The sequence below is a fragment of the Carex rostrata genome, chromosome 19 (genome assembly GCF_964058835.1).
Source record: "Carex rostrata chromosome 19, lpCarRost1.2, whole genome shotgun sequence".
Classification (NCBI taxonomy): Eukaryota; Viridiplantae; Streptophyta; class Magnoliopsida; order Poales; family Cyperaceae; genus Carex; species Carex rostrata.
The window spans coordinates 7,224,562-7,248,144 of record NC_135936.1 but is presented as its reverse complement, the minus strand read 5'-3'; the positions used below and the strand labels follow the sequence as shown (position 1 = coordinate 7,248,144).

The following is a 23,583-nucleotide window of genomic DNA, read 5'->3' as shown; positions in this document are numbered from 1 at the left end:
GTCACAATTAATCAGTTTGAGTTTGGTCTGGCTCGACACGAGCCGGCTCAGTCGTTAACGAGCTATTTAATATACATAGTTTAATAGTTTAATTGGATCCGTTCACTTCAGATTGAAAATATTATGGTCTATGAATGTTATAGCCAATGTTATGGCAATTGTACTTTGGACTGTGTTTAAGTTGATTGGTAATTTTGTATGGAATATGTGTGAATTAATTATAAACAATTAAGTTAATTTGTATGAATTTGTTTGATTTGGTATGCATGAATTTATTCTGTGAATATGTTTGTATGAATTTAGGATTTTGATATATTTGTATGTATGAATTTAGCTGTAAAGTTAATTTATAGTAGTTGATTTGCTAAATTACAATTGAATTAAGAGTATTCATCAGTAATTAGTCATATAAATATTATTTTGTTTTAGCCATAATGGATAAGATGTGTTATGAAAATTTAAGATATAGTAGAAAAGAAAATATATAAATTTATAAATCTGCTAAGCTAGTAACGAGCTAGCTCTGCTCACTCGGACAAGCCACGAGTCGGTCTTGAGTAATAGTTTTAGCTCGGGACCTAAAATCCAAACTCGCTCGTTCAGCTTGATACACCAACAAGCCGAGTACGAGTGTGACCTAGCTCGCTTTTTAACAGCTCGTTGGCACCCCTAACTCTGAGTAAGCTTCTTGTTTTCTTCGAAACGGGAATTATGTATGCTCACATGTTTACTTCTCACAAATCTTCATGTTATTGTAATGCACTTTCTTGTTACGGGTGCATTTGGATCGTCAAAAATAGTATGGAGTTACCGCTATTTTTAAATTAGTAACTATTTTTCTCAGAAAACAACAAGCATTTGGATCCTCAAGAATAGTATGGAGTTAGCACTATTTTCAAATTAGTAACTATTTTACATTTGAATCATTTTAAAAATAGAACTATTTCTAAAATTAGCGTTATTTTTACTAATTTATTCAAACAATAAAATAATACTAATTTCAAGTTAATAATTACTAAGTTGTATTCAAATGCACCCGTTGGATACCCGTAGTGTGTTATGAGCTGATACATTAGAACAATAGAAACAACACCGCGCTTATGACATAGAAAGCGTAACACTGTATATTGGCGAACAAATTATGACATGTGTAACACTGTATATTGGCGAAATGTAGAAGGGATAATTAGACTATCAGATAATGACATGTCAACAGTCAAAACCGACACGTGTTACGGTTCTTGCGGAATTGTGGAGTTTAATTTGACGTCATTAAATTACATATTATTATTTCTTTCTAGTTCTGATTTTCTGTTGCGTAGTGCATAATCGAACAGTTAAGATCTTTTAGAAATGGAGATTAATTAGGTGCAGTTTGTTGGGGGTAGATACTGCGTAACTGGTTTGACTAGGTTGTAACTTAATTTTCAGTTTCATTTAATGGAAGTATGTTCATGCCTTTTACCAAAAAAGAAAAAGAAAAAGAAAATGGAACAGTTGAGAACTGTGCAGTACACTTGCTGTGTCATATAAGATTGAAAGTAATTGATTTTTGTCGTGCTGATTTTATTTTGCTGTGCTTATGTGCAGGGGCAGAGTCAGACTTTCCGACTATGGGGGGTTAATTGTGAATAAGAGTTAATCATATAAAAATTTTATGCTGCGAATGGGAACAATTTACCATAATCGTAACATTTTAATCTAGATTATATAAAAAAAAACTGTGTATAAATACAAAATTTTTGAAAAAAAATGAGGTCAATTGATCCTCATTTACCCTTGCTCCCTCCACCTCTGCTTATGTGCATGCAACATATGTTTGTCGTGCTAGTTTTATTGTATGAGTGCATCTGTGCCTCTTGTGATTGCTCCCTTTCAGTCCATAAAATATAAATTGCACATACAAGTAGGGGTGCAAACGGATCAGATACGGATCGGATAGTGGTAAAATCATATCCATATCCGTTTTTTTTTCGGATACGAATACGGATCAGATATTAGACGGATACGGATTGAATATCCATTTTTTTATAATAGTGAATAACATAATTTTTTTCATAATATATATTAAAATAAAACTAGGGTGTGATGTGCTCACCAAGAGAGTTTGGTGAAGACAACTCTAAAAGTATATCGGATCGATTTCAAACGCTGAATCCAAACCGTTGAAATCTATGTACTTCGTGAATGATGCATTCACATGCAAAATTTTGAAAGTTTCGAATTTATTTGCTACAAGGTCAAGCTGTCAAAGAAATAATTTTTTTATAAGTTAATTTATAAGTTGTTTTACATATTCAATTTTTATCATTTCTTTGACCGCTTGATCTTGTAGCAAATAAACTCGAAACTTTCAAAATTTTGCATGTGCATGCATCACTCATGAAGTACACAGATTTTAACGGTTTGGATTTAGCATTTGAAGTCGATCCGATATACTTTTGAAGTTGTGGTCACCAAACCCTCTTAGTGAGCACATCACATCCTAGCTTTACTTTATATATTAAACTATATAAAATATATCTATTTTGGATACGGATAATTAAAATAAAAAAACCATATTCGTATTCGCACAAATATTTAGATATTGGATATCCGTATCTAATTTTTAGATACGGTTTCATATACGGTCGGATAATATCCGACTCATTCGCACCCCTACTCATTAACACGATAAAAGCACCATATCAAGATGATTCTTCCAGAACTGATGGTTGAGTAAAGATAAAGACGTGTAAGTATATTTATTATAAGAATGATGTATTGGATAGAAGGTCAGGTGCAATTATATTTCCAGCGATAAAGCAATGCAAAATTCAACGATTGAAAATATGAACAAAACAGTATATTTTTTAGCAAAAGTTATTCAGAAAGTGTTTAAACTAAAGGACACAGATAAGTACTAAAACATATGAACCGAATTATAAAACACACAAAATATATACTACGGCATTAAAATTTGAATAATAGAAACACGTACAAAAATAGAGAAATATTTGAACAAAGACTGATACTAACGCATCTCATTTAATTAATAGGAAAAAAATTAAAACATTTACTATTCTTAAAAATAATTCACCGGCATTGCATTTATTTTCCACTAATCTTAGCAAATATATGAAGAATCTTAATTAGAAACAAAACTAAAGAGAAAAAAAATCTCCAGTTTCCGTCTCTCATATCAAACAAAAGTACAAAACTAAGAATCTGTGTTTTAATTCGAACTCTCCAGTTTCTGACGAATTCTTCACTGGGAATCTCTCGGATAGATTCGATCATAGGTACGGTACCTCTCTGCTTCTCTGATGCGACCTTGCTCACTTGCAGTTCCCTGTTAACATTTTATATTTCCCCTTTCTTTTTTCTTACCTGATTTTGGGTTTGTTTCGAGGGTCCTTAATAGCTTGATTGAGCTTGTTCTTATGGTAAATTGTTTGAGTAACAGTTCTCTGTTAACATTTCACATGAAACTTGGCTTGGGTTAAGTCTCTTATAATTAACTGAAATCATCCCCTTTTGGGGTATTATGTTGTAAATGTTGATTGAACTCAATTTTAGACCCCTGAGATATTCTCTGCTGAGATCATCATGGTTCTGTAAAAGGGTAATTAAATTGTTGACTTCTAATTTTAGCTGATGATCCCTGAATTTCTGTGACTTATATTTTATTGGTAGCAAAGTGAATTTCTAAAAGCATGGTTATGATTTTGGTGAAATATTTTTATATTGATGCATTTTTTATTCTTGTCAATACTTAATGGTTCTATGGAATAAATCCGAATAATCCATGATCATTCTGAGTAACACTATTTGTAAATTTGATAACCGACTTGTGCAACCTTGTATTAGTCACAATGATCTTAGAAATCCATATGTTGCCTCATGCAATGCTGATTATAATTTGGCATTCTGATCCGTGGTCGATTTGGTGGTATATCAATATTATTCATGTTTCATGTTTTACATTTCAGATAACTTATGGCTGTTTTGTTTTCCTGCATTTCAACTCAGAGATTGTGCATGTGAGGTGTTCGACGAATTGCCTTATTGAAGAGTGCAAGATGGATGGTAGAGATCTTACCATGGATAGAATAAGTGATTTGCCTGATTCACTTATAACACAAATACTCTCCTTGTTGACGACTAAAGAGGCTGTATGCACGTGCATATTGTCGAAAAGATGGACAGATCTTTGGACTTCTGTGGATACTCTCGACTTCGACTACCGTAATTTTAGATATGACAACAAGAGATTTTTGCGCTTCATTCATGGTGTACTAAGCCATAGAGGTTTTCCACCATTGGAGAAATTTAAACTGTCATGGAAGTTTAGATCTAGAAGCGAGCATGACACCGTTGAAGAATGCATTAATCACGTAGTTGCTTGCATGCCTCAAGTAATCTATATTATCACGATTACGCACGATTTCAACTTCGGCTTGCCTGATTCACTTTTCAATTGTGGGTCAGTAAAGGAGATGTCATTGTTCCCATGGTCAGGTATAAATAAATGTGAACCCAGACCTAAATCTATAAACCTCCCTTCTCTTCGAAAACTAGAGCTTGGTCATATGATAATCAAGGATTGTTTGATAAGAATGCTTTAAATGGGGTGCCCTGTCCTCGGCGAATTGGTCATGACACGTTGTTGCTTGATGATGAGCGAGATTAACTGCAATGTGCTGAAGAAATTGACTTTAAAGGAATGTTTTTTTTCCTACAGTGCAAAATCAATTACATTGAAGAACGCGTCATCTCTTGTCACGGCAGACTTTGAAATTTCATTTGATGGACTGAATGAACTGAATCTTCTTCAAGGTCTTCCAAATGTTACAAGTCTAAGACTCTATGCAACTCGCCATGTTAGTTTATTTCTTTTGAGGTTACACCTATTAGTTTATTACAAGTTGAAATATATATATATATTTTTTTTCAAAAGAACCTTCAAGGGAACCATATGGTTTTTCGAAATTGAAATCTTATTCGCTTGTGAAAAAGAAATCATTCTTTTCTTATTTGTAGGGATTACTCGACAAAGATATTCCAAACTGTCCGATATTGAATAACTTAAAGAGCTTAGAACTTGGGCAATTGGAGATGAGTTATGGGTGGAATTTAGTGGCTTGCTTTCTCAAGCATTCACCCAATCTAAAGAAGCTTGTTTTGAACTTCGGTCATGTAATCTCTCTCTCTCTCTCTCTCCGGGTTCAGTCTCATGTTATTTCTTTTCTGATTTTCTTTGGAGCTTATTAATTAATATGGCACTGACATTTAAAAAATGTGAGAGATGCCTTTACTACATCATTATTCAAGAGTCGAACAATGTTATGCATATACAATTAACGTTTCACCGTACATGCGAGTATGGTACTGCAGCAACCGATTGGTTCAAATTCTTATTACGGAGAAACTAAATTCTCATGGTTTGAATTAGTGTCTTGCTTTCTCTAGCATCCACCAAATTTAAATAAGCTCATCATGAACTTCCATCATGTAATCTCTCTCTCTCTCTCTTGGGGAAAGGAGGGGTAGTAGGCAAGATGCCAGCATTTCAGTATTGTGTCTAATATAGTGTAGTTGATAGCATCTTTCTGGTACTAGTCTCGTGTTTATTTTTTATTTTTTTTCTGATTTTTTCCTAGAAGCTTATTAATTAAGTTGCTCGCGAAGCAAAATTGAGAGGGATGCCTTTAGTACATCACATCATTACTCAAAAGTCGAACAATAGTATGTATGTATGGTTAACAATTCACCATACAAGAAAGTTGGTGCAAATTCTGATGATAGATAACGAAAACTAATAATGTTTTTTGCAATTGAGCAATTAAGGGCTTAGATATATTCATCTAATTTTAATATTGAGGATGCAATCTATCGATTGATTGCTTGTTTGCACAAAATGCATAAACATTGTTGCAACTATCTTACTAACTTTTTATTGTCCACCAACAAAGCAGAGCAAACTTGCTACACAAGAAGCGATGCTGGGAAATTTTACATTTCGGCATGAATTCCTCGAGATAGTGGAGATAAGGTTTAAAAATGAGAGTGTAGAAACGGTGAATGAGGTGACCGCGACTTTAGGTACTCTTGTAAAGACTATAGGAAAAATTATAATCGTGTAAGATTGTCGATCATCTTTCAAATCGTTTGACAAGTTTGAGAAATGAGAACTATTTTAGTTTGATGAACCAGTGAATGGATGCTCTGTCTTTGTTAGCTATCTTATGTTCTTTTACTATGAAGGTAAATTATTGCTAGCTGTGTTTTGTGGTATAATCCTACTTTTTAGCCGTGAAAAGCTCTACCTATTTCAATTCTTCTTGTTTGGAGTTGTGGTTTCAGTTGCATTGGTAATATAATTGTGTGCATCTTTCGTTGATTTTATACATTATTTTGTGTAAGACGTTTAAATAGACCCCCATGCAATTAATTTATGTATACGCAGACATTTTTTTTAATAAGTCGTACTTTAATATTATTTAAGTTTTGCTATTGTTGTGTATAGCTAAACAGTAAATATTATCATAAGCCATACGATTGAGATAACTCTTTCTCCTCTAAAAATGTGTTGTTCTATTAAGGCTATGTTTGGATGTAATGAGAATAGCGAGAATAGCGCTATTTCGATCCATCCAAACATACTTAATTGCTATTCAGAGCAGCGAGAATAGCGTTGTTCCGCTATTCTTACAAAAAGTCGGAATAGTAATTGGTGCTTTCTCAAATGTTCAATCCCTCAATCGCTATTCTAAATGTTCAATCCAAACAACATTTTCGCTATTCCGAATAGCATCACATCAACACTATTCTCACACTCTTCCAAAAATCATTATTCTCAAATAGTAGTTATTATAGCTATTCTACTTAATTGATTTCCAAGCCGCTGCTTGGTTGTGTCCGTCCAAAGAGCTGTCATATCAATTGGGTTTCTTGTTGATCACAGCAGCTTTCACAAAATCAGATATATTATTTTATCTTTGACAAAATCAGATATATTATCTTATCTTGTTGTAGATTTGCACGCAAGTCAACTTCTCAATCAATTTAATTACTCATAAACAGAGTACCCCGAGTAAGCTTGTTGTTTTCTTCGAAACGGGGATTATGTTATGCGCACATGTTTACTTTTCACAAAGCTTCATGTTATTTTAATGCACTTTCTTGTAGTGTAGTTGATACATTGGAATTTGGAAGAACAGAAACAACATCGCGCTTATGACATACAAAGAGTGGCCGAGCAGGGAACAAATTTATAATTTATTATTTTAAACCTTGATATCTTGATATTGACTGTCAAGTATAATTCTCATTAATTAAGCATAAATTACATCAATAATTCTACATTTAGAACGTCATCTACATCAAACTTCATCAATATCCACATCAACATCCAAACATCAACATCTAAATCTCAATATCTAACTACTAAAATAACAAAATAAAATAAACATTCTCCATCGGTAGTAGACATCGACGACCTTCAGCATCGACTGGTAAGTGACCAGAGGAAAGGGACATCATATTTTTTTTTTCCGCTAGATTTGTAGGTGGGAGAGGCCGATCAAGAGTTTTGTGTAGCGGAAGTGTTGGTGGGAGGGTTGGAGGCTCTAGGAGACAGGAGGGATAGTGAATAGGGCTATTGTTGTCAACTCTCCCTGAAACTCCTGACGAATGTTAAAGAGGGCGGGAAGGTATCAGAGGACAAGAGAGCTAGCGACTAGGACTATCGTCGCCGACTCTCGCTTCTTCCTAAAAGTATAACATAATTTATAATAGGAGAGACGAACCGAAAAGAAGTGGGGCAAGAAGAAAAAAGGTTGGATGCATGTGGACGACGGCTAAAATTTATAATTTCTTAACTCATTTAATATAAAGTTAAGTGGTAAAAATTAATAGTTTACAAGTTAATTCTAATATTTATCATTTGACAGTTAAACTTTATACTAAAGAATTCAAACAAATTCAACAATTGAATTCAAGATTTGAAACTCATCCAATAAATTTTAAAAGTTCTAACAACACATGTCACTAAATATACATAGACTCTTATAATATTTTCTTTTCTATAGTATCTTAGGCTTTTACAGTTTATAGTTCCGTAAAAGGGAAAAAATAATAATTACTCTTCTCTTAATTAACCAAGAAAATAAAGTGATAAAAATACCTAAAGTTTTTTATTGGAAAAAAAAATCAATATAGAATATAAGTGTTTGAAATTTAATTCTCAAAATCCAAGATTATAAAAATCGAAATTTGGACGAAAATATATGACCGAGCAAATAATGTTGTGCTGCAGGCTATCAATAATTCAATATTATCTCATGGACGCTGATAACAATTATTAAGACATTCATATTGGATTTTTTTTTAAATAGAATTAATTTTAATTATTTTAATAAAACAAGCATTATTAATTTGTTTTTTATAAAAAACAGCTTCACCGATTCTAGGGATCGGTGCAAGGAGAATTTAAATTTAGTTTTAAGGAATTTGTGATCAGTCATTTATACTTATTTCCTCCTCGGTGGAGATGTTCTTTTTAAGAACTAAATTAATGGTACTTGTTTCATTAAAATAATTATAATTGATTCTATTTTTTAAAACAAATTCTCACATTGCTTACATCCATTAATTATTATTTTTTTGCAGTCAAAAAACAATTTAATTAATTTTTTTTAACATATCGAATATGTTTTTAATCTACTGCCACTCTCATACATTATGAGTTCATGAAAGATTTCAACATATCTAATTTTATTTTTTCTATTGTTTAAAAAAATGGGGGCAATAATTTTGGTGTGTTTTCTTGTCAAATCATGTTCCAGGTGTGATAAAACTGTTGGGAAATGTGAACCAGCTGTAGGATGATGCCTTCTGTCTTAACCACTCTTTTAAAATTTGAAAATTTAGCTTTCCCACGAGACCTCACCACGACCACAAACAAAATTTTCGTAATTGCTTGGTAAAATTAATATGCTGCATGTATCAGTGATTCTAGACAAGACAGCATATCAATCTATAAATCAATCTAGGGATCAATACTGCACATACATTCAACAGAGATTTTTTTTTATAAACCATAATTAAAAAAAGGGTTTTATGAAACCAACATGATTTTTTTTTTTTTTACAAAAACCATAAGAACTGAAATGTCATTTCGGTCCTAAATTTTTTTTTTCGGGACTGAAATGCCATTTCGGTTCCAATTTTTTTTTTTCGGAACTGAAATGACAATTCGGTCCGAGATATTTTCACAATTTTTCAACGTATTTTTTTCTTAAAATATGTAAAAACGGCTTGGATTGAAATAACAATTCGTTCTCCAAAAAAAGAGGACCGAATGGCATTTCAGTTTTTATGATTTTTGTAAAAAAAAAGTAATCATATTCGTTTCATAAATTTTTTTTTTAATTATGGTTTATAAAAAAAATTCTTCAACAGATGCAACTGCTATTTGACTTGCAAAATAATTTAATAATAGAGGTAAATTAATAAAATATTTCTTCAGTACAAAATTTTTAATCGTTCCTGACTATATCAAGATTTATAGTGTACGTAATATAGAACTGCTGAGAAACACAAAACGATTGTATTTATACCCTTTTGCTTTCGTATGTAATGCCTATTTTTCTTTCAATGAAATTTGTTGAACACCAGTTCCTCTTGCCGATTATAAAAAGGAAAAGACAAACAAAAGAAAGCGACAAGTGAATTTTTATAACTGCACTCCAGTATTTGCATCCAAGTAAATCTTGCGTTTTTCAAATTTTGATGTAATTCTAATCTAATTCACTATAAGAGATGGACGGCTTAGATCGCTTATCCTGATAACAGGTTGCTTAGGGATCTGAAACCACGCACAAGTCAAAACCTACTATCTTTGTTAATCACCGACAGATTAATTGTACCAGAGATATGATTTAAGATTACATGTTGCTGCATATACATTTGGTTTTACTACCACCTAGACCTAGCTAGTAAGCCAGGGTTATTATATTTAATGCTAACCAAAATAATAACAAAGTCAGATATGGTGTCTTTTTCTGAAATTTTAAATTATTTTAACACAGATTGGACTTTTCTATCAACATTATTGCGTTGAATCAATTTTTTTATAACCAATCATACAATTATAGTACAGCAGCATGGTTATTTTATTTTTATTTTTATTGATGCTTTTCTTAATTACTTGGTGCTATTTAAGCCAAGAAGATTGAAAACCTGGAAGTTTGTGGGGAAGAAAAAGAAAAAGGAAAAATAACTTCAGAGAGAGAGAGAAGCAAAAGCCGGAGCACCAAATCTAGCATCATTTATTTACAGGCCATTTTATATCTTCAAGAGGTTTTGCTCTTTTTTCCTTTCTTCTTCTTTTTGAATGAGGATTAGTATATATATATATCCATTTATGGAGTCTGGTTTGTCTTTTTTTTGAAAACTTGACTGATGCAGCCAAGGTTATACTTCATCAATTAAACTTGTTCACATTACATCATTAGGAAAAAACCAAAACTAAAGTAGCAGCACAGCAAAGGCTTTGCTTTCTACGCCCTTGACAATATATTTTCCATAGTCTACTTTCTTCTATTATTCTACTTACCAGTATCCTAATCGGGACCTGTTCTCCTCTGAAAATTTTTCCGTTTCTGCTTTTCCAAATCTGCCAACAAGCGCTAATAAAGAAAGGAGCCCACTGCAGTTCCTTAAAACCCCCCTTCTTTCGTGCCTCCAAAGCCGATACTTCCCAGGTCTCCGATAATGAGGCTCCCTGACTCATGATTTGAAATCCCAATTCATTTGCAATCCGACTCCATGCTTCCATTGCATAACCGCATCTAAAAAATAGATGCATCGCCGATTCTATCCCACACCTCCCACACGTTTGACAATGTGGGTCACACTGAAATCCTCTTCGTAACATTACCTCATGCGTTAATAGCTTATTTCTCATCAACAGAAATGCAAAAACTTTGACATTAGGAGGTACTAAATTTCTCTTCGTAACATTACCTCATGCGTTAATAGCTTATTACCTCATGTGAGTCTGGTTTGTCTAAACAGACAAATGGAACTAAATTACTCTTTCTTTCTTTCTTTTTTTAGAGAAAAAATCAGGTAGGTTCTTCCCTTCTATCCAATTTATGTTATTCTGTTGCTTCCTCTGGCATTGCTCAAATCCCTTCTATCCAATTTCAGGTCTAAGGAGCTGCTATAATCCATTGGTTATATGGGTTGTGTGATCTCGAAAAAATTCAAACGCATCCCTGGATACGAGGATCCGACACTTCTTGCTTCAGAGACATCATGTGAGTATCAGACTATCAGTATATATATCATTGGTTTTGTCATCTGATCTGGTTTATTTGATTTGATTTGTGTGTTATTTTTCTGTGAAAAATGAAAATCAATTCACCAATTTTGTAATTTATTTACAGTTTCTTTGAATGAGGTTGAGGCCTTGTATGAGTTATTTAAGAAATTAAGTCACTCAATATTCAAGGACGGACTTATACACAAGGTATATATATATAAACGATATTTTCCATTTTTTTTCTTTGTTTTTCTCCTTCCATCATTTTCATTGCTTTCTTTTTTCCTCTTATTTTCCTCTTTTTTCAGGAAGAGTTTCAACTGGCACTTTTCAGGAATAGTACCAGAAAGAATTTATTTGCAGACAGAGTAAATATTACTTCACAAAAAAAAAAAAAAAAAAATTCTTTCAATGAGTTAGAAACAATAAACTCATGCTTATTTGACTTAAAAAATTTGTGGAAATAATATGCTCTTAGCATGTGCACTGAAAACCTAACAACAACAGAGCATGCTTAACTTTTTTTTTTTTTCTCTTTTTTCTTTTTAATTTTTGTAGATATTTGACTTGTTTGATCTAAAAAGAAATGGCGTCATTGAGTTCGGCGAATTTGTTCGATCCTTAAGTGTTTTCCATCCTGATACTCCTAAGTCGGATAAAATTAACTGTGAGTACATATTTTACTATCTTTTTTTTCATTTTTCTCTATACTTGATTTCTCTGCTGTATTTATTAATTACTAACCATTTTGCAGTTGCATTTAGGCTTTATGATCTGAGGAATGCCGGGTTCATCGAGCGAGAAGAGGTACATCATAGTAATTTTGCCTCAAATCCAAAGACTCTTTACCAGTACAATAAAACTTATTTAAAACTAAGTATGTACTGCTTTTCCCTCTAATTTTAGTTGCAAGAGATGGTGTTGGCTATTTTGAATGAATCAGATATAATACTATCAGATGATATGGTGGAATTAATTGTTGACAAGGTAAAGAAGATTTACCAGAAAATACTCTTTCAATTAACATCTAACTTATAAATCAAGATTTTAAATTGTAATTGCCCCAAATTAATCATCTGACAGACATTTCAACAAGCTGATTCGAAAGGCGATGGAAGGATCGATCTTGACGAATGGAAAGAGTTTGCATGTCAGAATCCTGCTCTGCTAAAAAATATGACTTTACCTTACCTAAAGTAAGAATGTTTATCACTTTAATTTTCTTATATTACTCACTGGAACTCTTCAAATTATTGCATTAATCATATTGAATTATTCGACAGGGATATCACGACGGTGTTTCCCAGCTTTGTCATGAGATCCGAAATAGAAGATGATAGTTTGTAGTAGCTTGTAATAACTCTGCGAGCACGTCTTTGATTCGAAGAAGTGCTGATATCGAAGCGAGTCGGCAATATGGTGCCTGTTTCGGTCTTGAGATTAGGGAAATAAACCTGCTGCGATCCAAAATCCCTACAATTTCCTGTGATTCCAAATTCCTCGCTTCACATTTTAGAATGCACAAATTTAAAGAGCAGTTATTTTTTATGTACAAATCTCTAAACAGATGAACGGAGGTATTTAAAATCGCAGCAGATTTATAGGGATTTTGGAATCGCAGCAGATTTATTTCCCTGAGATAAGAGGGCTAATTTTGCATTGAGTTCAGCCTCCAAGACTGATGACAGTGGATCATTTTCTTTGAAGAAAGAGTGTGAGATCATTGCTCTGTTTTTGTAAGCATAAGATTTTACTTTTGGGTGTAGTAGTTTCTTTTCTTTTTCCCATCAAATTTAATGTATCTTTTCTCTAAAATGAATAGTTGTATATAATGTGCAAATAGAGATATGGATCCTGTTTAATGATTTGGATTGACTCTTTTAAATATTGAGTTCAAACTCTCTAAGTACATTCTCATATAAAGATCATGTTTACCATTTCGAATTGACTGTTTAAATTTATAAATTCATAGTACGAGTCGATCCGTAATATGCATATCTATAAAAAATGTAATACGCATCTATAAAATTTGATATTGCTTATGGTATTGTAAAATAAAAATGAAATTATAAACATGTTCTTAAAAAATACAGGACATGCATCGAAATTGGTCCAATTCAAAATAAATAAAAATAAAAATCATTTGTCAAACAATTTGAAAATTTTAACAATTCAGTTTTAATTGCCTTTTGAAAATAATCAGAAAAATTGTAATTTGGACAGGGTTCTCCGCCGCAGGAAAAAAAAAAAAAAAGGCGATCCTGAAAACAGCCGAAGGTTTGAGAGTCGGCCGGTCTCTCCATCCATCTCTCCTAGTTTATCCGGTTCATCTTGCTGCATTTTAATTGAGCGGATGGATTTGTTTAAGGATTTCGCCGCTTGTATTTTTCATTCGTCTCGACTTTCCGGATTTGACTGAGAGTTTGTGAATTCATTATGCCCCGTAGTATCTACTATATCTATATACGAATAAGTTATGTATTTTGGTTGTTGCCGATGACGAGAACTCGAAGAGTTGTCTCCTTTCTTATCTCTTTCTTCTTCTTCCTCCTCTCTGAGTGATAACTGTTCTGGTCCGGTTGATTCAGTTTCTGGTTCCAGTTTGATTCAGTGTATCTCAGTTGAGTGGTGACTATCCTGGTTCGGTTTGATTCATTGCCATTTTCTTTCTCATCTCGAGTGGTGACTGTCCTGATCCGGTTTGATTTAGTGCCTCTCGGCTGTAAACTCCTCTGGGCGGCGTCGAATTCGGAAAGAAGAAGACGTTTTGTCATCAAGAAAGGGTTCAATGCGGCATAGTCCATGGAATATGCAACTCGAAGAAATTACTGCTGTGTCTACATTCTCAGAGAAGAAAATCGGAAGATGGTGATAAAATCAATTCAAAAAAAGAATTTTAACAAGTTCTACAAAGAATTTTATTATTAACATTTTTTTCTTATTTTTCACTCAATAACATATGAAAAAAAACTCGCATAATAAATTGTAGAAATGATCTTCACGGCGTCGTCAAAAATTTGTTAACATATGTCGTATTTTTTTAAACAGGCGTCGTATTTGTTGTAGTAGCAGTCCATAATCGAAATACCCATATAGGACAAAGACAATATCTATTTGACGGAGTTTCTTCCTATTAATAATGAGGATCTTAGATATCAAAAATTCCTCAATGGTCAAAAAAAAGAGTTAGGCTGGGGTGCTATGGATAGCATAGTGGCCTCTATGCTACGGCTCAATATTTGAGTTTTCAAAATCCAAACGGTCGATCCGAACCGTTCATCTTATTCTCCATATTAATATCTGCTTGGAGACCAAATTTTACATTTTTCTGAATTTTTTTACTATTTATTAAGTATTTTACAAAATTGTTGATCCAACGGTGGCTGCACAAAACAGTAAAACCGTTGGATTAGCGATTTTCAAAGTGGCTTAATAAATAGTAAAAAAATTCAGAAAATTATAAAATTTGGTCTCGAAGCAGATATTAATATGGAGAATAAGATGAACGGTTCGGATCGACCGTTTGGATTTTGAAAACTCGAATATTGAGCCGTAGCATAGAGGCCACTATGCTATCCATAGCACCCCAGCCTAACTCCAAAAAAAACTATTTTTTGACTATTTCTGTAAGGGTATCTTACATTACTTGTTATTCGAGCGCGAATAGATCAATTCATATTCTCTGACTTTACGTATCTTTTATTTTATGACATAACAAATTAAATGATTGTACAAGTAGCTCAATGTATAGGTTTTAATGTTCCTTAATTTTTACAAAAGAAATCTATGTAATAGCTATTTTGTAAATCATTGGATCAATACAATTGCCCACAGGTTTTAATGTTCCTTAATTTTAATGGCTTCATAAGAAAATAATATAAAATAATGCCAAAAAATTTGAATGTACGGTGTATGCAAAATTCGTCCTCTTATTATTTTAGCTAGTGAGGAGGTTATAATGCTTTATTCCTTTTATACATCATATTTTATATTTTCAATATTCAAACTATCGATCTGAATCAATCAACATGATATCCATACTAAAATATAATTGAGAATGAATTTTATCATTTATGAATTTCTTTTACTTAAGATAGGTACAAAATCACTGTTTTTGGACCATTTAAATACAATAATTTTATACCTATCTTAAAAAATTTCAAAAATTATAAACATATTTAGTATAGATATCATGTTAAGCGGTTTCAGATCGATAATTTAAACTTTGAAAACAAAAATATAAAATATAAAATATAAAATATAATTTGATATAAAAGACACGAAGTATTTTACCCTTCTCTATTCTAGTACTCCTGTGGTACAATGCTATACCAGATTGAGCTGCAACAATAATTTGTTGCTTGTGGTTCGCTTGAGCTCGATTCAAATCTAGCTCAAGCTAAGCCAGTTAAATTATTTTTGTTGGCTCCTTTGTGCTCAATTTGACTTGATATATAATTATATTGGTAAATTTGGAGTATTTATTTGTTAATATTATGCTTATTTTTTATTTATATATGTAGATTTTTTAAATCTTTATTACAAAATCTATTAGTAAATATATAAATATAGTGTAAAAAAAGATTGATTATCAATTATTTTTCACATTAATTAGTCTTTTAGATAAATATAAGGTTAAGTCTTTTTACCTTTAAATATTAACAAGTAATTTACAGGTAGGGGTGTAAACGGTCGGATACGGATCGGATAGTGGTCTTATTGTATTCGTATCTGTTATAATTTTTTGGATACAGATACGAATAGTCTCGGATACGGATATGGATCGGATATTAAATGTTACGGATACGGATCTGATATCAAACGGATACGGACATTTTTCATAATTAGCTTGTTAGTTACAAAACATCTATTATATTATTAAAATATTAGTCACTAATTATGTCATAGTGTTATATTGTTTATCAAAATATATATCTATATGCAATTTTATAAATCAATTTAAGAACATATATTACATTTGTTGTGGTTCAAAAATATAAACGGTCGGATACGGATAGTTAAAAGTCTTACCGTATCCGTATCCGTTATAATTTTTCGAATATGGATACGGATACGGATCGAATAATTTAAGTACTTTTTCGGATTTGAATTCGGACGAAATCGGATATTATCCAATCCGTTTACACCCCTATTTACAGGAGGTCCACCACCAAGGTGGAATTGCTGAACGCTGGCAAATTCCGGCAATGTTTTTTATTATTTTGTTTTTTTTGCTGGAGTTTTTCGAACTTTCATCCCAGTCCAGTGGAAGCAAATCTGCTTCTTTTCTTGAGAAAAGGAGGACCCTCCTATTATGCAATTCGAACCGTTCAAAATTGATTAAACAGCTTCAATTATATCTAATTCGTTTTAATATATTATATTGATATAAAAGAAAAAAGTAATTGAAACTATTTGATCAATTTTGAACGGTTCAGATTGGAAAATAGGAGGGTCCTTTTTTTTAAGAAAATGAGGAGATTTCATTCCAAGTCGAGTTAGAAAAAAGAAAAAAGAAAAAAACGATCCAACAAAACCGTTTGTGTTGAATTTGCACAGGGTCCCGCGAGGCGACGTGGTATCCTCTGTATTTTTTAACTCATGTATCTCAATCATCCAATCTGTTTTAATTATGATACAGATTAGATTCACACTATATTAAAGGACTTTTATATTATAAGAAAGAGCCGAGCTTCTTCTGTTTAAAATCAGACGGTTGAGATTCAATAACTCAAAAGATTCGTTTTTGAGTTAATGCAGACCCGCGAGGTAACGCTCTAAACTCAGGAGGCCGGATCCTCTGAAGTTATGCGTCGTTTGTGTTTCAATATGTACCGTTCGATCTGAATCAAGATCAATCGGGTGTCCTTAAAGAATCGTGCTACTATATAGCGAGCGGATCGGATTTACAGTCATTTTTATCTTGGGTAATATGATTTATCCAACCGAGTCCGTTTGCTTCAGCGGCCAGCCCATGCATGAATTGTTCCACTGAAGAAGCGGGTCCACACCTCAGTTCTGTAACCGAACTCCAAGAAATGGTGCCGATGCTACTCTTCTTCTTCCTCCCGTTTCTCCCTCTCTCCTTTCAAGTACACTCCCAGCTCACCTCTTCTCCTTTACCTCTCGCTCCAGCGCTTTTTGTAATCGGCGACTCGACTGTTGATTGTGGCACGAACAACCACCTCCTCACACTCGCTCGCGCCGACCGCCTCCCGTACGGCCGAGATTTCGACACCAGACGTCCCACTGGCCGCTTCTCCAATGGCCGAGTTGTGGTCGACTATCTAGGTGAGTTTGTCGGTGTATCTTTCTTTCCTTTTTCTTTTATTTTCGGTAAATGCGTCTGAAAATTTTGTAAACCTTTTGTTTTACAGCGCTTCGTTTGAAGCTGCCATTCGTGCGGCCTTATCTTGGACTGAATGGGAAGGTGGAGGAGTTGATGCGTGGTGTCAATTACGCCTCAGCTGGTGCTGGAGTTCTCTTCGCTAGTGGGTCTGATCTGGTAAGGTGCTTGATCAATGGACTTTTATATAGTCTTTTTTTCTTTATCTTTTTCTTTTTCTTTTTTCTTTTTTGGTTATTTTTCTAGGTAAAGATAGGATCTTGAGGGAAACAGGTGCCAATTTGAAGTGGATTTAAATTGTGGTCCTGTGATGGATTTTGGAAAGCTAAAGGCCTAGAGTTATGGTTTCTTTGATGCAAATGTAGTTCAGGAATGCAACTGTTAAGAACTTAATTTCATCATAGTTTTGACCTTATGTTGATTCCTGAGGTCTAACTGTGTTTAGTGATTACACATTACTCACTGGTGTAATGTGGATGCTTTTAATTATCAATTATTGCTTTCTTCACCTTAGGCAACAAATTGTCTTCAATTTTTTCTTTATGTCTTCCTTTTTTTTTTTGTTAAAACTTTAGTTAGTACACATTCATATCTGAATCTGCATAAGAGTATATATCTCTTAGGTTTGTGTAAATGAAATTTTTTCTGCATGCACCGTCCTCCCTTTTATTCAAAGAGGAGCAGGAAACACCCATTCATTTTCATGTATTCACCAAGAAAAGAACCTTAAATGGGACTGTTGCTTCATTTTCATCAAAATGCCTATCCATTTTCTGAGAGAAAAGTTGTCAAAATGTCTTTTCTTGCTCAATTTTTTTTCAAAACATGCCTAAAATTGCCTTCCACTGTGCTTTTCAAAACATATCTGGGATAATTCGAGGAAGGAGGGTTAATATTAGGCATTCAAAACACCTACACTGTGCTTTTCTTTTAATTTATAAAGAACCCCATTTATTTTCACTGATGCAAGGAGATTACATTAAGTTTGGATATTTTTAGCATGAACATTTTAGATACATGCATTTGCAAGTATATCTGAATTATTAGTACTCTGGAATTTTAGATGGGAATAGGATCCATGTATGTTTCTTCTCCTTGAGTTTATTCTATTTGGTATGTTGGTACCTGCTGATTTAAATAACTGTCTGATTTTTGCAGGGGATGCATATCTCCCTGACGGAGCAGATGCAACAGGTACGTGATACGTATGAACGACTCGAGCTCAGTCTTGGAGAGGCAGAAGCCGCTGACCTTTTTGCAAAATCTATTTTCTACATTTCAATTGGGAGCAATGACTTCATACATTATTACTTCAGAAACACCACCAATGTGCGGTCCCTTTTCCTCCCCTGGGAGTTTAACCAGCTCCTTGTTGACACCATCAAGCATGAACTCAAGGTATTCTTCTTTACTCAACAGTTTCGATGTCAGTTATTCTAAAACTGTTAAGTGCTTGTGATTTGTTAATATTGGGTCATGGGTGTTATTTCTTTACGGGATGCATCCTTATTGTAAGCATCTGATGGAGAGAGACACATCTGTTAGATGGCTTTAATCATTGATGTGGCAGTTCTCTTTTTCTGATCAAGATAACCAGATTGTAATTTCACTTATTCTAATTTCTTATTCTAGCTTTATTTCAACCAGATTATTCTCATTATCTCTGTGAGAACTTAATTATATAATTACTGCACCATGCTATTTTTTCACTGGCCAGCCCATTAAAGACTTACCTCCACAGGTTTTGAAATCAATACATGACCCATTATTTGTGGTTCTATCTTTGCTTCCTTCCTCAGAATAAGAAGTCTGATTGTTGATCAATTTATAGAAATCAATTGAAGACCAAAACCAAACCAAATTGGTACAAAATCGAAATCGTACTGGTACCATATTACAACCAGACCAGACTAATATAAAATAGACTTTAGTATCAAAAGATTGTAAAATACATGTATGCATCATTCATTTTAGCATTTACTGCCTTTTTTACCCTATTAAAACTTACCCTCTTGTCAGAACCTCTACAACTTGAACGCGAGGAAAGTGGTGGTCATGGGACTCCCACCAATTGGGTGCACCCCGCACTACTTGTGGGAGTATGACAGTGTGTATGGTGACTGTGTGGAGCAGATCAACAACATGATAGTCCAGTTGAATTTTGCCATGACATACATGGTTCACAAACTCAATCTCGAGCTTCATGGTGCCACCTTCACATTTTGTGATACATTTGAGGGGTCCATGGACATTTTTAGAAACCGTGACAGATATGGTAAGGTTCTGAACATAGCTGATTCCAAATAAGCTCATGTCATTACTAGACAGACAACTACCTGCAAAATATTAAAATGAAACAACATAAACAAAAAAGAAGGCAGTGGTTCAGTACGGCTGAGTATTGGTGTATCCATTTGGCACTAAGATCACAAAGCGAGTGACATGACTGAGTATTTCTTTTTAGTTTCTTTTGCTGAGATCTCCATGTGTTGGTATCCTCCTTTGTTGTCAATTTCTACAGGTTTTGTATCTACAACTGATGCATGTTGTGGTCTCGGCAAGTATGGTGGAATGGTTATGTGCCTATTTCCAGAAATGGCATGCAAGAATGCAACAAACCATGTTTGGTGGGATGAGTTCCACCCAACCGAAGCCGTGAACCTGATTCTGGCTGACGATGTGTGGTCAGGCAAGCATATTGACATGTGCCTTCCTATGAATTTGCGGGACATGATTGCGCACAAAACTTAGCACTGGTTTATGGTTCAGTTTTTAGACAATACTAGGCAGCAGACATTTTTTCCTGTTAATAAAGTATTGCAGGAGATGGCAAATTCCAAATTTTTTGTACATGCTAGGTTTTCTTTTTTTGCTTTTTTGATGGAGATTATAATCCTCCAACATAGTGACAGAGAAAGGGGAACAAGATTGTTTGTTCCAATTGTAGCATAGCTTTATAGGTTCATTTTTTTCCTGTACAGACAGAATTAAAAGCCACATTCTGTGTTTGCCTTATAATCTTCTACTAGTAACTAGACTGGGAACAAACCAGCTTCGTTTCTATGGTTGGTAGCATAGCTTTACAATTTGATTTGAAACTGCACTAAGATTAATATAGCTTGTTGGTCAAAGATACTAAAAAAAATTATTATTGCCTTATTGCTCAAAGATCCAAAATTTGAAGAACAAGCCCTGGAAATTATCATACGACCTGACCAAGGTTGATTTTTCTATTTCAAATTCTATAACACTTAGATAAAAGAAACAGGAAATTTTAATCTGTCTTTCGATTTTCGAGCTCTAGAAATAAAAATTAAAAAGATGGCTAATAATTACAAAGTAATTTTGTTCAAATTTCACCAGATAATGACTTCTAGAACTAATGTGAAACAGAATTTAGAAAATATCCTGGAAAGATCTTCCATCATTGCTCAGGCCAAGGAGCAGATTTTTCTTTTGTTTCTTTTTAACAATCGATAGAGAACTCTTTTTTCTTTTTTTTTTTCTTTTTTTTTTTCTTTTTTTCTTCTGTGGGACTTTGGGGACGTAGAGAACTTTTTTTTCTCTCAATAGAGGTCAGTTATTATCTGTTTATATTTTAATTCTCCAATAACAATTTTTTTAATTATATATCAAAATAAAACCGTTAAATATTTTTCTATATGTACATAAAAATATTATTTTTCAATTTTAATTTTATATAAATCAAGTGTCCATAATGTATCCACATCGGTGTATTTTTGCAAGCTCTTGATACTATTCAAAATAAAAACAAAATGTCATGATATTTTATGTGTGAGAAAATAATATAGATCATATCTATATATTATATTATAATTCTAACTTAAATTTAATAATCTTTAAAATAAAGGAGTTGCAGTGAACCATTTTTGTGAAGAATATGGGATCAATTTTTGTTTCCTTTTGGAAATTGCATGAGAAAAAAAATCATATAAATAAGCTTTTCTTTTCTTTTTTAAAAAAAAAATAACCCATCCACATCACATTATATAGTAATGTTTATTTTTTAGTATCTATCTTTGACTATTAAAATGACGATTAATTTAATAGTCTTTTTCATTTCAATGATTTTCTCAAAAGTATGAGATCCTCAACTCAATAAATATTTATTTCTGTAAAATGTTGCTTATATGATATATAAATTGGAGTTGGGCTACTCCAAAAGTATATCATTATATTTTTATGTTCTAGTCTTTAAAATTAAAACAGTCAATTTAAATTGCTTAATATAATTTTCATATTAAAATGTGTTTGAAAGTTAAATTTGATATTTTTTAAATATTTTTTTTAGATATGTGGTTCTTTGACTCAGAAGATTCTGAACCATAAAAAAAATTCTTATATATCTAAAAAATAGTAAAAATATTTTTAAAAAAAATTGATCTTTACGTATATTTTAATATAAAGATCATACTAACAAGTTCAGACAAACTATTTAAATTTTGAAAATGAAAATATAGACATAAACTAAAACTAAATTCTTAATTCACAAATTACATTGGTTCTAACTCGACGAATCATATATTTCTTATGGGACATGACTATCTCAATAATTTGAAAGCAAACAACCATTAGAAATTTGAATAATTATATTCATCCCCACACTCCTATCTCCCCTCTATCTCCACAACTACAATTTAAGAATGTTGTACTATAATCTCCACTAATTATTTAAACACTTCTAAAATTAAAGGGTCCACGTTAAATAAGAAATGTGACAATTATTTAGAGGTACTACTATGGTCTACACTAATTATTTAAACACTTCTAAAATTAAAATGTCAACTTCTAAAATTAGAGGTTGTACTATGGTCCCCACTAATTATTTATTCATACAAAAAAATATTCATCACGATGAACATATATGAGGTAATTATTCAAGTATTTATACATATGTGTAAATATTCTAGTGTATAAGTATAAATACATCAGTGTTAGAGTTTTTATGGTCCTCCAATAATAGTTATGGAAGTTAATGTGAGAATAAATACGATGATAGAAGTGTGGAGATAATTATTAGGGTCCATGAAATTTATGGCCAAGTGCAGAAGTGCTGATGCTCATTTCAAATGATGACAATCTTGGCTAAGTGCTTAGTTTTGGAAAAATAACATTCAATATTATTTCTTACAAGTTACAATCGAGATTATTTTAAACTAAGTCAATATTTTGTTTCGGATTTAATATTTTTGAATTTAATAATGTTAACTACATACGAACTAAAAGACTACATAATAAAAAATATAGAAGATTTCATTTATTGTCGTTCAATTGCCTCCTTTATCAAGTAATCTGCTCGTTTTTTTTTTTTTTTTTTTTTTTTTTTTGTTAAAGAGTTGGAAAAGTCTCATTTTTGTATCTTGTGTTGTCTTGTTCTTTTCTTTTTAAATATCCTGACCTTGTGGCCATCAAATAATTTATTATATGTGCCTCAAAGTTAGTCAAGATAGATTTCTTCTTTAATTCGACTGTTTTGTTGGATAATAGGTTGCTGTTGGATTGTGATTGGCCACACCAGAGACGATTTTGTTTTTAAATTTTAAACATTGTTCCAAAATGATTTCGTTTTCATGCTTAATTATGAGCTAAAATGAAAATATTTCTTGCTACCTATCTTAATATAATCTTAAGTGTATATTTTGTTATAAAAAAAACGCCTTAATACCTAAAAATATAAACCAAAAAAATTTTGAAAACAAAAATACACAGTTGAAAAAATATTTATTCGTATTTTTACTTAATAATAATATTGGATACGATACAATTGGACTAATTGTATGAACAGATTTTATTATTTTAAGGCCGTTACGGAGATGTAGTAAATTTTGTAATTATTAATATTAAATGAACATATTTCATTATTTTAAAGCCGTTACGGAGATGTAGTTACTTTTGTAATTATTAA

The 23,583-nt window shown here is 32.5% G+C and overlaps 3 protein-coding genes across 3 annotated transcripts; all 3 read left to right on the top strand.

The window, feature by feature from the left end:
* Positions 1-4,061: 4,061 nt before the first annotated feature.
* Positions 4,062-6,362, top strand: LOC144571987 (F-box/LRR-repeat protein At3g26922-like). Its single transcript, XM_078321379.1, has 5 exons — positions 4,062-4,495; positions 4,724-4,862; positions 5,023-5,178; positions 5,958-6,084; positions 6,247-6,362. The coding sequence occupies exons 1-5, from the start codon at positions 4,062-4,064 to the stop codon at positions 6,360-6,362; spliced, it is 972 nt and encodes a 323-aa protein (XP_078177505.1).
* Positions 6,363-10,326: 3,964 nt separating this feature from the next.
* Positions 10,327-12,767, top strand: SOS3 (Calcium-binding EF-hand family protein). The gene is made up of 9 exons (XM_078320801.1): positions 10,327-10,344; positions 11,197-11,306; positions 11,436-11,518; positions 11,620-11,679; positions 11,870-11,978; positions 12,066-12,118; positions 12,218-12,298; positions 12,395-12,507; positions 12,595-12,767. Exons 2-9 carry the CDS (start codon positions 11,228-11,230, stop codon positions 12,656-12,658), a joined length of 642 nt encoding a protein of 213 aa, XP_078176927.1. The 5' UTR covers positions 10,327-10,344; positions 11,197-11,227; the 3' UTR covers positions 12,659-12,767.
* A 4,507-nt stretch (positions 12,768-17,274) lies between these two features.
* On the top strand, positions 17,275-20,720 carry LOC144571868 (SGNH hydrolase-type esterase superfamily protein). Its single transcript, XM_078321255.1, has 5 exons — positions 17,275-17,602; positions 17,689-17,816; positions 18,816-19,055; positions 19,677-19,932; positions 20,179-20,720. The coding sequence occupies exons 1-5, from the start codon at positions 17,290-17,292 to the stop codon at positions 20,406-20,408; spliced, it is 1,167 nt and encodes a 388-aa protein (XP_078177381.1). The 5' UTR covers positions 17,275-17,289; the 3' UTR covers positions 20,409-20,720.
* Positions 20,721-23,583: the final 2,863 nt, after the last annotated feature.